Source organism: Orycteropus afer, unplaced genomic scaffold (genome assembly GCF_000298275.1).
Source record: "Orycteropus afer afer isolate SDZICR_OR568_19922 unplaced genomic scaffold, OryAfe1.0 scaffold00026, whole genome shotgun sequence".
NCBI classification, from domain to species: domain Eukaryota; kingdom Metazoa; phylum Chordata; class Mammalia; order Tubulidentata; family Orycteropodidae; genus Orycteropus; species Orycteropus afer.
Genome location: NW_006921613.1, coordinates 7193870 through 7209413, shown reverse-complemented (window position 1 = coordinate 7209413; position 15544 = coordinate 7193870). Strand labels below are relative to the sequence as shown.

General features: G+C 38.9%; 1 protein-coding gene across 1 annotated transcript in view; it reads right to left on the bottom strand.

Annotated features, from left to right (window-relative positions):
* Positions 1 to 635: 635 nt before the first annotated feature.
* The window catches only part of LOC103192233 (aromatase), a 34940-nt gene continuing 20031 nt past the window's right edge, over positions 636 to 15544 (bottom strand). Inside the window, exons 4-9 of the mRNA XM_007935177.2 lie at positions 9493 to 9669; positions 5253 to 5367; positions 4330 to 4444; positions 3704 to 3866; positions 2170 to 2411; positions 636 to 884 (exon numbers count right to left, since the gene is read on the bottom strand). Of these exons, the coding sequence (XP_007933368.1) occupies positions 636 to 884; positions 2170 to 2411; positions 3704 to 3866; positions 4330 to 4444; positions 5253 to 5367; positions 9493 to 9669 (1061 nt within the window). The remainder of the gene's footprint in view (positions 885 to 2169; positions 2412 to 3703; positions 3867 to 4329; positions 4445 to 5252; positions 5368 to 9492; positions 9670 to 15544) is intronic.

Genomic DNA, 15544 nt, shown 5'->3' with positions numbered 1-15544 from the left:
GTATTGAGTGACTGGGAAAAGATATCATCAGATTCAAAATTTGCCGCAGACAAATTACATGTAGATTAACAAGAGTTCACTGGGTACAGTTCATTGGGAAAAGTCAAATGCTATTTAAGTAAGCATTTCTCCAAGGACTATGAATAATGCAGTGTACAAAATGTACAAAATCAAAGTACATTTTTTATCCATACTAGCAGGTGTGTTTGGCCCCTGTCACCCAGACATTTGCTTGGCCCTTCCAACTGACTTGAGTCCTTCTGACCTGTATTAAAATGATTTCAGCGAAGGGAATGTATTTCCATAGGAAATTGGGCATGTGTTTTGCTGATGGTCTATTCTTTCTAGAACACGTTTTGCAAAATTGGATCTTTAGGCTTACAGTTTCTCTACTGACCATTCCATCTGCAAACTCTTGACTTCTGTCTTTTCTCTTGCAGCCTAGTTCTCTGGTTCAGGCAAAGTTAGATGACCAATAGCTCCTGGCTTGCTGACAACCCATAGAAAGTGTGCTGATAAAATGCTTCAAGCCACCAAATGTTCATTGTGGGGATGACACTATCTGTATAAGGATGAATGTTTTCCTTGTGAACTCAGATGAGAAATGCTTCAGAGTAGATACTAACCAGACTTCTTTAGTGTTCGAGGTAGTTGTCAGAATTTCTTGGGGTAAAAATCATTTCTAGCATGTTGCCAGTCTCATCTGGGTGCATGGACAAGTCATTTTTTTTCTGCATGCTTTCAATACACCCTCCTTGCACTGTCTTCACATGGAATCGTTTCAGAAGTGTAACCAGGACAGATTTCATCATCACCATGGCGATGTACTTTCCTGCACAGGCACGAGGCCCAAAACCAAATGGCTGAAAATACCGGTAAGGAACCTGTGAAAATGATCAGACAGTTAGCAAGGGTATTAAAGGTTAGAGTCATGCATTCTCTGACCCTGAAAACACAGGTTTCAGCATCTCAGCCATACTGTGTCTTCACTAAGATGGATGGCTATCACTCCAATAAACCCTTTTCTCTATCCAGTTTGATTCACCCGTTGTCATTCAGACCCAACCTCAGACAGTCCCCAGCTTTGTTTTCCATGTAAATGTGCTGGACCAAAGAAAGCAATGCAGATCATTGTATTATAGCCACTGCTGTAATACACTTAACTAACTATGGAATGACCATACTCTACTACTGTTTTGCAAAGGCAAAGACTATTTTTGTGTGATAATATATAACCTGATAGAAAGGGACAAATTCAGGCAACTATGTAATTTTTTTGGCTTATCAGTGCCACAAATCTAAAGATTTTTAATTATATAGAAAATTAATTTTGTGGTTCACATTATAAAGTCCTTGTGGGTAGGAACCACATCTATCTAGCTCACATCTGGACTTACATAGTACTTAGCACATAAGAAGTGCTTAATCAGTTCTTGTTGACCCATTGACTGGCTTTATGTGACATTGTCTGTATTGCCTGTGTAGAAAGGAGTCAAAGAACTGTATTGATTAAGATCATGTTTCTACAACATATGCAAACGGAAAAGGAGGGCAATGAGGAAATGACTGGGAATATTCGGGTTAAAAAAACTCCATTGCTTAAAATTTGATATAATGGAAGCAGAATATCCAGTATACATGAATTACAGGAAAAGAAAAAGCTGAATTTCTTCTAATTACTGAGTCCTATTTATAATAGAATCTACTGTTCATGGGACCATTTGGTGAACCAAGACAGACACAAAAAAACAAAATCTTTTGGTCTCAGTTGATTTCCATGTGAAGCAGATGTGGACTTTCCTTTGCTTAGATGGCGTTATGGCTGAATTTACATGGTGGCAAAGTGGTATGTCTAAATGGAAAAGTAAGGTGAACAAGTTAAAAAAATTAGCCTCATTAGCGAAACTAATGGCCTGGGTTTTTCAAATTTTGACTTGTGTGTCGCCACTACGTAGACAGTTTCCAGAGCTGGAGACCCACTATCCTGAGCCTGAGGACAAATATTCTAAACTTTCTAAACCAGGGAATATGTGTGCTCCTGGTGAGGAGAGGGACAAAGGAGAGAGTGAAAAGGATAAAATGTACTGGTGCAAATACACAGACCCCAAGTGGATTTAACAGATGATATTTTCAAGAGTGGTAGACTCAGTTTTAAGGAAGGGCTCTTACATTCTTTGCAAAGTTTTCAAGAGTAAATTCATTGGGCTTGGGGAAAAACTCTAGTCTATGCATTCTTCCAATATTCAGAATAATATTGGTCCCCTTTTTCACTGGGTAGCCATCAATGACATCATCTTGTAAAGCTTTGCGCATGACCAAATCCACAACAGGCTGGTATCTCATGCTTTCATAAATGAAGTTTTCCACAACTTTTAATTTTGGTAAATCATCAATTCTTATGTCTCTTTCACCTGTGAGAAGAGATAAAAAGGACAAAGGAGGTAATGTTGATTTCAATATGTGATGGGGATTAAAGCTTCAATAGTTTCCACAGAACAGTTTGCTCTCAGTTGAAAAAAGTAAAAATTAAAGCCTATAATCCTAATGCACAGGCCTGAGTCAGAGGTTGCAAACCAGCAACTTTGTCAAACATGTCATATTTTGTGCACAGAATGATTTTAAAAAATAAAATTAGAAGCTCATTATCTTAAAATCTGGAGAATTCCATGTTGTTGTTGTTATGTGCCATCGAGTCGGCCCTTACTCATAGTGACCAAAGACCAGATAAGTTGTGGGATGACATCAATGACGTCATAAATGAAGAAAGCAAAAGATTCATTAAAAGGACAGGAAAGAAGGTAAAACAAAAATGGATGTCAGAAGAGTCTGAAACTTGCTCTTGCTTGAACGAATGCCAAATGATAGGCCTATAAAGTGAACAATAATACCCATGAGGAATGCTCTCCTCAAAACAACCAATTATACAAGACCAAAAGGTCACCATTTGCCCAAAAACAAAGTTCAGTAGGCAGGAAGGGACAGGAAAGAAGGACTAATGGAAACAGGGAACTCAGGGAGGAAGTAGGAAAAATGTTGTTAGATTGAGGATATTACAACTAATGTCAAGAAACAAAATGCATATAAATTGTTGAATATGAAACTAATGTGCTCTGTAAACTTTCTCCCAAACCAGAATAAAATGTTAAAAATAAAAAAGAACCACTGGAGGTAGAGTGTCAAGGATTCCCCTCTCCTCACCACAAGTGCCTCAGATCAGCCCTAAATGAGTGAGCTGGGGAGTGACAGACATCCCCACTGCCTTTGTTTAGCCTGATGCTCCATTACTTATTTGAGGAACCCTCAAATACAATAGGAACTCTGGTGGTTTAGTGCCTAAGGCATTTGCCTGCTAACCAGAAGGCTGGCAGTTCAAACCTACTTGACACTCCTCAGAAGGAAGACTGGGCAATCTACATCCATAGAGATACCACCTCGGAAACCCGAGAAGGCAAGAAGGAGTCACTATGAGTCAGAACCAACTCGATGGCAGTGAGCTTGTTTTTTTTTTTTTTACAGCGGTTATAGTACTTGGCTGCTAACTGAAAAGTTGGTGGTTTGAACCCACCAGCCTCTGTGCAGGAGAAAGATTGCAGTCTGTAAAGATTTGGAAACCTGTGAGGCAGTTCTACTCTGTCCTATAGGGTTGCTATGAGTTGGAATTGGCTCAATGACAGTGATTATTACTCATTTGATAAATTATTACCAAGAACAGTCTGAATGTCCTTCATTAACGCCTCTTCAACTTTAGGATGCTTTGCAATGAGAAATAGCATGAAGAATACAGAGACAGACATGGTGTCAGGTGCTGCAATCAACATTTCCAATATGCACTGGTTCACATTCTCTTTCGTCAGGTCACCACGTTTCTGAACAAACAAAAGAAGAGATAAAAATTGGAAAAGTGAATTGAAGTTTCACAAAAGGAGGGGAGGTGACACTCAAGGATCAACAACCTCAATGAAATGAAATCATAGAAATTGACTATGAACATTTTATATGACAATCTTCAGTTAAAAACTGCACAATTTAAGCAATTATTCATTTATTCAGTGTCTTTGGAGTCCTTCCTGCCCACCTTTATCTCTTCAACCTCCCTCCCACCCGTTTTCATATTTTTGTGTTGTGTACATGCAAATAGTTTCAAAGGTAAAGGTCAATCTTGCTAGAATACTAATATATGGGCTATTTGACTTGGGTATTATAGAAGCACTAGAGGAAGTACTTAAAAGAAATATGCAACAATTCCACGAGAGAAACTTCACACACATACATAAATATAGAGTCATTCATGCATGTTGTGTAGGAGTTATGGTTAGTTCAGGTCAGTACCTCAGCAAAAATCAACTCAGTGGCAAAATCCATACTGTCTTCCAGTTTCTCTGCCTCAGAAATTCTGTGTCTCTTTTCTTCAATTAGAATTTCTAAGGCATCTTTCAAATCTTTGCTAGGGGAAAAAAAAAAAGTCAAATTATAATCTACCTGTACTGAGCTTAGACATCTAACAAAACAGATTCATTTGCCATTTGTTGAAATAAAATAATCTGCTCTATAGTCATTAGGGCTCATGAATTAGTAAATTCATGTTTTATTTCTTCACAAATTTCCTTAAATTACATACATTTTATTTTTCTTCTTAAGGACTTGATGTTGGATAAAATTTCTTCAGCAAAATCAAGGCTGTGATCTCTAAACAAAGCTATATGATGACAGCTTCAAGATTCCAAAGACATACCATATATAACAAATAATGACAACAACAAAACATAAGCCAAAAAAAAAACCAAACATGCACACACATCATTGAAGACTTAGTTCATTATGAAAAAAACTCTCTTTTAGAATATTATAAATTCCTATAAGTTGAATTGTATCAAATTCCTTTAAAAAAAAAAAAAAAACAACTGTAAGTTGATTCTGTGTTTCCATTTTTCCAGATATGCAGAGGATTTTGAAAGAGAAGTTTGATAGGGTCAACCAACCCTTCTCTTCAATTCATAATATAATTAGTGTCCAAGTTCCAGAGATAAAGCTCTTAGAGTATACACTTGGCCCCTTGTTGAGAAGCTGCCCCAGTTACAAACTTTTTCACTCTTTGGCCTGGTGCTATAAGAAGTGTTTCATAAGCAACAAAATCAGCAATATCCTTTGGACTCTGGAGACCAGAAAACTTACCGAAGAGGAAAACAATAGAAAAGACACAAAACAAAACAATTCAATCACATTTACAAATCTTACAAACTTGTTTTACTTACACAGATTTTTCATACTTTTTGTAGAGCCAAGAAATCTTAAAGAAAATGTCTGGTTTGAGAAGGAGAGCTTGCCATGCATTAAAATAACCCTGGATTTTAATCACGATGGCACTTTCTGGAAAAAGGAAAAATAAAAGAGCTGAGCAAATGAGCAAAATGTGAGCCCAAGATGGGTGCTCTCAGCAGAGAACATTCCCGGTAGATTCTCCTACCGCTCTGGATTTCTACATTGCATGTGTTTCTACCTTTAGGAACATTTTAGCCATGTGACTACCATCAGATGAATCAAACAGTAATATATTCTACTTGGCATCTAAATCAACCAAATTGACCAGAGAGCTGCCAGTTTTCAACTTTGTGTTTGAGACACAGTCTATTGCTATTAGGTGCTACTGAGTGGATTCTGACTCACGGTGACCCCATGCACAACAGAACAAAACACCACCCAGTCCTGTGCTTCCTCACTACGGTTGCTATGCTTGAGCTAGGCTGCTCTTTTTCGCTGGCCCTCTTCTTTACTAAGCATGACATCCTTCTCCAGGGACTGGTCTCTCTTGATAATATGTCCAAAATACGTGAGATGAAGTTTTGTCATCCTTGCTTCTAAGGAGCATTCTGGGTATACTTCTTCCAAGACAGATTGGTTCTTTCTTCTGGCAGTCCCCAGTATATTCAATATTCTTTCCCAATACCAATACCCAAGAGGCAGGCAGGACAGTTCTTTCCTCTTCGTAGCACTGGGTCCCTCAGGCAAATCAAGTTTCACAAGTTCCCAATGAGGAGAAGGGAAAAAGAAAAACAACTTTGCACTGGTTATGCAGGTTTTCTAGCTTCACTCTCTATATGTGTATTCATGTACAAGTTAATAGAGAGGTTGACAATTCCTCTTACATGATCCTTCTTAACAGCCAAAGGTAGAGGAGAATCAAGGAGCAGGGCTTATAAAATATGTGCCTACCTCTTTAAAGTGTTAAAGAGCAGAGATGCCATTTTGAGAACTAAGGTGTGCCTGACCCAAGCCACAGTATTTTTAATCGTCTCACATGCATGCGAAAGCTGGATAATGAATAAGGAAGAGCGAAGAAGAATTGATGCATTTGAATTGTGGTGTTGGTGAAGAATATTGAATATATATACTATGGTCTGCCATTAAACAAATAAGTCTGTCTTGGAAGAAGTACAGCCAGAATGCTCCTTAGAAACAAAGATGGCAAAACTTCATCTCACATACTTTGACCATGTCATCAGGAGGGACTTGTCCCTGCAGAAGGATATCATGCTCAGTAGAGGGCCAACAAAGAAAAGGAAGGCACTTAATGTGATGGAGTGACATGGTGGCTGCAGCAATGGGCTCAAACAAACCAATGATTGTGAGGATGATGCAGGACTGGGCGGTGTTTCATTGTGTTGTGCATGGGGTAACTGTGAGTCACAATCAACTCAAAGGCACTTAACGACAACTATTTTAGGAAAGATGCAGAACAGGCAAGGAGCTCTGGTAGCATAGTGACTAAGGCACTTGACTGCTAACCAGAAGGCTGGTGGTTCAAACCCACCAGCCACTCCTCAGCAGGAAGGTTGGGCATTATGCTTCCGTAGTGATACCACCTCGGAAACCCAAGGAGGGGTCGCTATGAATCTGGTCCCACTCGATGGCCAATAACAGTAACAAGCAGAACAGGCAAGCTGCCAATAAAGTCCCTGTTTGAAAGGGGATTAGATGAGAGGATATGACTATAAATTCTTGTCGTGAATGGGAGCTATCCAAATGACAATCAGATGTGGTTTTGAGGGCTCTGTAAGCAGTAGTTAAAAAGCAGGGAAGATGAGGCAATGAGGACTGGAGAAGAAAAATGCAGTTTATAGCTTGCCAATTTGACCTAAGGTGGTAAATCAGAGAGGCATGTGTTAAAGCTCAGCTGCTTGGGCAGCTGTTAAACCGATGCGTTGCCCCTCTGCCTGAAATGTTCTTCCCCTGTTGAGTAGGAAAATTGATAACTCACATCTTCCTTTGATTTTTAGGTTATCTTATCCACAAAACAAAATATCAACCATAAAAAGCTTGCCAGAAACTGCTTTTCTTGTTGTTGTTGTTATGTGCCGTCGAGTTGGACTCGACCCATAGGGATCCGAGGCAGTAACAATGAGGAACTAGAATGCCCAGCCTTCCAAGGAGTGGCTCTACAGCAATGTAAATTTGTCTTATGCTGCTAGAAAAGGAGTTGTCAAACCATTACCTCCTAATTTAAATCTCAAAAAGCCTTATGGCTGCAGAGGGGTCAGACAAAACCAAACCCACTGCCATCAAGTCCATTCTGACTTGTAGTGACCCCCACTGAGTTTCCAGGGTGGTATCTTTACAGAAATAGATTGCCCCATCTTCCTTCCAAGGATTAGCTGGTGGGTTTGAACCATCAACCTTCTGGTTAGCAGTCAAATGCTTTAGGCACTGTGCCAGCAAGATTATTAACAGCCACACCCGAAGTAACAAGGTATCATTGGATCTCAGTAAAGGAGGAAGGTAGGGTTCAATCAATCATGTTAACATTAGCCAAGGGTTGATCTTCTATATTTCTCTCTCCACTTATCTTTGTAAGCCCCATTGTACCTAACTTCTTGGAGCCATTTGCTTTTTCTAGAATCAAAATGGCCTCCCTGTATACATATAGAATAAAAACTCGAAAAACCAAACTCACTGCTGTCAAGTGGATTCCAACTCATCTGCTCAGAATAAACCTTATATTCAAATTTCATTGAGTTTTTATTATTTTTTAACACCCCAGGTCTGTGCCTGCTCGTGGGTTCACTTCATTTGGACCTCTGTTCAAGTGTCTTCTCTGCAGAGACCTTCCCTGACCACATTCTCCTGCTTGCTTACACTGCCCTTTCACTTTCCATCCCTTTATCCTGCTTAATTTTTCCTTAGAGCCATTTATTATTGTCTAATATCATATAAGATTTTGTTTTCCCCACTGTCTTCTGGAATTTAAGTTCTTCTAATGCAAGAATTCTATCTGTCCTTTCCCTACTTTTTCGCCCCAGAACCTAGAATAGTGCCTGGCATAAAGTAGGCAATGACTAAATATTTATTGAATGAATGTATGAATCAATGAGCACAGCTATAAGTTAATTCAGGAATAATTATGTTGGACCTACTGTCAATGGCAGAATGGAATTAGTTCAAATGATCAATATTTGGTTTTTGGAGCTAGTGAAGTTGTGGGTGCATGTTTTAGTATGTGTAGTGAAGAAAGTAGATTTTTGAGTGATATCTTGTTGGGATTGCTATAAATATTAAATGAGAAACTGCATGTAAAGCACTTTCATACTGCTTGCCATATACCAAACCCGCTGTCATTGACTTGATTCCAACTCATAGTGATCCTGTAGGACAGAGTAGAATTGCTCCACAGGGTTTCCAAGGCTGTACATCTTTACAGAAGCACATATTTCTCCCATGGATGTGGTTGGGGTTCAAACCATCAATCTTTTGGTATGCAGCCAAGCACTGTAACCACTAAGCCAGAGATGCTTAACAATAGCTATTATCACCATTTTCATCAGCAGTAGCAATAGCATCACTATTATCATCATATAGATAGACTAAAAGTCTATCTACTAAGTTTTCATACTTAGTAGCTGGAAAGGAATATATATACATATATGTAATATGTATATTTAATGACCAAAAGAATGGTTAGAAATGGTTAACTATATCGGTTTGATTGGTTGTTGTTATTGTTGTTATGTGCTGTTGAGTCATCTCCGACTGACAGCGACCTCTCCTTGGGTTTCTGAGGCAGTATTACTACGGAAGTAGATTGCCCAACCTTCCTTCCAAGGAGTGCTGGTGGGTTTGAACTGCCAGCCTTCTGGTTAGTAGTTAAGTGCCTTAGGCATTATGCTACCAGAGCTCCCTTGATTGGTGGTAAGTTATAAAAATGACATTTATTAAGTTTCTACTCTGGGGAGAGTCCTACTTCCCAGAGCAATCAGGAGAGATAACAAAGAAATACAAAATGGTCTGTAATTTTTGGAAATTTATATCTCATAAGTGAACAAGACAGAGGTACTAGATTAAAAAAAAAAAAAAAACCACTTTAGAAGTATTTAGTTAGGAAAAAGTAAATCTTAAACAAGCTCACTGTTTAAACAGCATTTGTTTGAATCTGTTACCCATCTCATTGCCGTCTTGGAAAAAGAACAGGATATCAAGTCACAAGAATCAAAATTTTAGTACCATCCAAGGGGATCCTCAGAAAGAGCATGTTGGAGGTGTCCAGCATGATGCGTCGCATGAGGGTCAGCACGTCTATGCAGCCCGATGGATTGGTGACCTCCTCCAGCCTTTCCAGGTGTGTTTTGATGGATTCAACACAAATCGCCACCATTTGCACAAGGCCAGGGCCAGACAAAGCTGAAGGGTACACGTTAGACAGTTAGCCACCATGAACTCAGTACAATCAGGTTATGTTGGCTTTTTACATTTTGAGCTTAATTATCCACAATGTTTAATGCAATAACTGGCTGAGAGTTTTCATATTCTTCTTCACAGTTTTCTGTATTCTCGCATTTTTCTACAAGTATGTATCACCTTTAAGATTATAAATAAGTAAATGTTATTTTAAAAACTCATTCAAAAACCAAACTTTTCTCTCTGTAAATTTTCACCCAAATCACAGTAAAAAAAAAATAATCAAACTTTTCTTCATGCTTTTCTTGCAAGTCATCTGTGAGGTTGTAAAGGAAACGTTAGCTGTGGTGATAAATCAGAAATCAGTGATTTTTCATACTTACTGTATACATTTCACTCTAAAGATTATTTGGATTTAATCAGGGTAATATTTTATGTTTCAGCAGATAGCAGGATATTACTACAGAGCTAGTCAAACTGGGCTTTAACTATTTGATCTATGGTGCTTCCTAGTTTAAATTTAGGTCCTATTTGTAAAACGCTAGTCTTATAAATCACCAAAAGTACCCTTATCTTAATTTGACTTTCTCTTTAAACTATTTCCAGATTTCACTCAGTCAATGGCTTAACAGCCAAATAATTGCTTGTCTTCATAGCAGTCTTTCTCACTGAAGTGGGAACTCTATAAAAGGAGGGATAACCTCTTATTTCCATTGTACTTCAAGTTCATGGAATATGGTGGTACTTGATATATATAAAATACTTCATATACATATCAAATAGAGATACATGTGTGTGTGTGTATGTGTGTGTGTATGACACATATATACATATGTCAAATAGAGAAGTGAATGAATCAACAATGAAAACAGGGAGACAATGAACTGGCCCTGATTTTGCCCTTGCCTTGCTCCTGATAATCTGAGTGATCTCTTTACTGGTAGAGGGTCCCCCTTGCTTCCTTTGTTCTAGGTTTCTTTAAGCTTCCTTTAGGAGTAGTTTCTCTTATGTCTTTTATTTTATTTTATTTTATCAGCAGACTTGAAATGAGATACAAAACCTTGGGGAACATTGTAGTCACTATTCTAGACTACTTTCTCTCCCACCCTCAGCCCCCAGGAAAAAATCAACTAAGCTGGAGAGCCCCAGGCCAGAAAGCAGGGTTTGCAAATAAGAAAGAGGGCCTGAGGTGTGGTTCTCGATTCCTTAAGATATGTGTATATATATATATATATATATATATATATATATATGTGTATGTGTATGTGTGTGTATGTATATGTATACACACACATATACACACACATATACATGTATATATACACACATATACACACACATATATATACACACACACAAAGGAAGGTTGGGGTGGGACTATACCTTCTGGCTATAGGAAGGATTTAGTACCTAACAAAGGCAGATACTGTGATACTATTCGTTGGATGACACCACATCTGCATGAGACAAATGATTCCTTAATGACTCAACCCTTTGCATCAAAGTATTGGCTTCAAATATCACTGGTAGTTTTCTTCCAGGCTAATGCATGATTTGTCTCAGTATCCAGCAGGTTGAAGTTACATTTCCAATGTATGAGCAAAATGGAAGATCACTTTTTGTAGACAGCAGTATGATGTAGACATGATCTTATTTTAAAAAATTACTAAAAATACTCAATCTGTTTTCACAAGGTCAAAAGACAATTGAACAAATAATCAGCAAATTCCTTCAATATAGATAGCTCTCTTGGTAGCTTCAGAAAGCATGCTCTTTCAAACCCCCTACCTCTCCCCAGGATGGGTCATTGCTTAACTTGCACTTAACTATTTCTCCACAGACACACTCAACACGTCAATACTTCCAGTAATACTACTATTTCAGATGCCAAATCCACCTCTAATTTTCTGTTATGTCAAGAAAACCAACCAGGAGTGTAATTCTAAAGGAGATTCATCAAGAAATGCTTTGGACTGTGGTCAGAGACCATAGTGAAATTTCAATAAACAATAAGCAATTTTTGTTAGGTGCTGATGAGTTGGTTCTGACTCACAGAGACACTTTGTACAACAACATCAAACACTGCCTGATCCTGCCCCATCCTCACAGTCATTCCAATGCTTGGGCCCATTGTTGCAGCGACTATGTCAATCCATCTCGTTGATGGTCTTTCCCTTTTTCAGTGCCCCCCTACTTTACCAACCATGATATCCTTCTCCAGGGACTAACCCCTCTTGATAACATGTCCAAAGTGATGATGAGGTCTCACCATCCTCACTTCAAAGGAACATTCTGTCTGTACCTCTTCCAAATAGATTTGTTCATTCTTCTGAAAGCCCATGGTGTATTCAATATTCTTCGTCAACACCACCATTCAAAGACATCAATTCTTCTTCATTCTGACTCATTGTCCAACTTTTGCATGCATATGAGGTGACTGAAAATGTCATGGCTTGGATCAGGTGCACTTCTGTCCTTAAAGTGACATCTTTCCTTTTTTAACACTTTAAAGAGTTCTTTTGTAACAGATTTTGCCAGATCTACTACATCGTTTGATTTCTTGACTGCTGGTTCTATGGGAATTGATTGTGGATCCACATAAAATGAAATTCTTGACAACTTCAGTCTTTTCTGTTATCATGATGTTGCTTATTGGTCCAGTTTTGAGGACCTATGTTTTCTTTATGTTGAGGTGTAATCCATACTGAAGGCTGTAGTCTTTTATCTTCATCAGTAAGTACTTCAAGTCCTCTTTGCTTCCAGTAAGCAAGGTTTGTCATCTGCATATCACAGATTGTTAATGAATCTTCCTTTAATCCTGATGCAACATTTTTTTTTCCATATAGTTCAGCTTCCCAGATTATTTGCTTAGTATACAGATTGAAGAAGTATGGTGAAGTGATACAACCTTGATACACATCTTTTCTGATTTTAAACAATGCAGTATCCCCTTGTTTTGTTTGAAAGACTCCCTCTTGATCTATGTCCAGGATTCTTTTGAGCACATTTAAGTCTTCTGGAATTCCCATTCTTGGCAATGATGTCCATAATTTTTAAGATCCACAAAGTTGAATGCCTTTGTATAGTCAATAAAACTTTCTAGTATTCTCTGCTTCCAGCCATGATCCATCTGACGTCAGCAATACCTGGCCATGTTTCTATCACCAAGGCCAACTACTGATCCTTCCCCATTGTTTCCAACTTTTGCATTCCAATCACCAGTAATTACCATGCATCTTGATTGCATATTTGATCAATTTCAGACTTTAGAAGTTGGTAAAAACCTTTAACTTCTTCATCTTTGGCATTAGTGGTTGGTGGGTAAATGTGAATAAAAAACCAAACCAAACTCACTACCAACAAATTGAGTCCCACTCATAATGATTTCCATTGGGTTTCTGGGGCTGTAAATCTTTACAGAAGTAGATTGCCCCATCTTCCTTCCAATTTGAGTAATAATTGTATTAACTTGTCTTCCTTATGGATGTTGTCCTATCACTGGTGGTGCTGTACTTCAGGATAGATCTTTAAGTGTTCTTTTTGATGATGAGTGTGATGCCATTCCTCTTCAATTTGCCATTCCTGACATAGTAGACTATATGATGGTCTGATTCAAAATGGCCGATAGCAGTCCATTTAAGCTCACTAATGCCTAGGATATCAATCTTTAGGAGTTCCATTTCATTTTTAACAACTTCCAGTTTTCTTAGATCTATACTTCATAATACATTCCACATTCTGATAATCAATGGATGTTTACAGCTGTTTCTTTACATTTCAAGTTGTGCCACATCAACAAATGTAGGTCCTGAAAGCTGCACTCCATCCACATCATTAAGGTTGATTCTACTTTGAGGAGGCAGCTCTTCTCCAATTGTATTTTGAGTGCTTTCCAACCTGAGGGGCTCATCTTTCAGCACTATATCAGACAGTGTTCTGCTGCTATTCATCAGGTTTTCACTGGCCAATTTTTTCAGAATTAGATCACCAAGACCTCCATTCTAGTCTGAAAGTTCCACTGAAACCTGTCTACCATGGTGATCCTGCTGGTACTTGAAATGCCAGTGGCATAGCTTCTAGCATCACAGCAACACACAAGCATCGACAGTGCAACGAACTGGCAAAGGAGTGGTGGAATTAGCTGACTATATTTTTGGCATTTAATTGAAGTCATGTTTGGCAGCATTTTATTAAAAATCTGATCTTTCACATATAGCACTAATCTAAGAAGAGTCACAACATTTTTTTATTAAGTTAATTTGAATTTTCAATTACTGTAGATTCTGGAGTCCCTGCATAGTGCAAATGGTTAAGCACTCAACTTTCCCATCTCTTACATCTATGCCCTCCCTGTATTCACTTGAGTTTAGGGCCCTACATCATGGCAGTAGCTCTGTTCTCACTGCTCACAGTCATACTTCCTTACAATTAATTCATCCTTCACTCTGCTGCCTGGGGGATTTTTGATAACACAGATGTGTTCCTGTCATTCTGCTTATGATCTTCAGTGATTCCCCATAGCTTTTGAGATAAACTCAGCTCCCTGGCTTAGCACAGGCATCTGGTGACCTGGCCCTGGTTTCCTTTGGCCTTAGTCCTGCACGCATCTATGTCAGGCTCCAGGCTCTACTTATTTCCTGGGTACATGTGCTGATCTCTCCTCTCTGCCTTTGAATAGTCTGTTCTTTCCTCCTGGAATGCCTTCCATTGTCACAATTTCTTAATTTAGGTAGCTTTTACCTTTTTTTCAAAACTCATCTTAAGCATCAATTCCTCTGAAAAGCTTCCCTGACCTGTCAGTGAGCCTTAAACCAAAAAAAAAAAAAAACCTCACTGCAGTCGAGTAGGATCTGACTCATAGAGACCCCTCCTTGGGTTTCCGAGGTGGTATCTCTACAGAAGTAGATTGCCCAGTCTTCCTTCTGAGGAGTGGCTGGTGGGTTTGAACCACCAGCCTTCTGGTTAGCAGTCAAAGGGGACCCATTTGCCTCTGCTCTGAAGCACTCTGTACACACCTCTAGTATAATTTATCTCCTTAGCTAGTACTGCATTTGGTCACATGTTGTCTGCTATTCTACCCTCTCCTTTCCCCATTATAACTTCTTCTAGGGCAGGAACCATGTTTGTTTGTCATTGTATTCTTGGGATCAAGCAAGATAGTGAGAACATGTTGTTGTTATTTGCCGTCAAGTCAGCCCTGCCTCATAGTGACCCCTCCTTGGGATTCAGAGGCAGTATCACTACGGAAGTAGGTTGCCCAGCCTTCTTTCCAAGGAGTGGCTGGTGGGTTTGAATCGCCAGCTTTCTGGTTAGCAGTCAAGTGCCTTAGGCACTATGCTACCATAGCTCCCGGTGAGAACATAGTAATTTTTAAAACAGAAGGACAAGTTTAGAGATTCTATTGGCTCTTCTGTATCAGGGTAGAAAATGATGGTATGTGAAGTTAACTGCTCCTAATACACCTGAGTCAAATGACAAAGTAAAATAAAATGTACAATTTCATAGAATCTTACACAGTTTTAAAAGCATTATTTTATTATGCACTCTTTTCAACAACCCTAGGATATAAATCTTATAGGATGCATCACCTCTTGTGGAATAGGAAAATTGAAACTCAGAGAAGCTAAATAACTCACCCATGGTCATATAAAGCTAGTAAGTGCCAGAGCTGGAACTTGAACCCACAGTTATTACCCAGACTCCTATACTCTTTCCATTACGATAGTCTGCATTTTTGTAAGGCATGTTGTTGTTATGTGCCGTCGAGTTGGACCCAACTCATAGCAACCCCTCCTTGGGTTTCCGAGGCAGTATCACTACGAAAGTAGATTGCCCCATCTTCCTTCTGAGGAGTGGCTGGTGGGTTTGAACCGCCAGC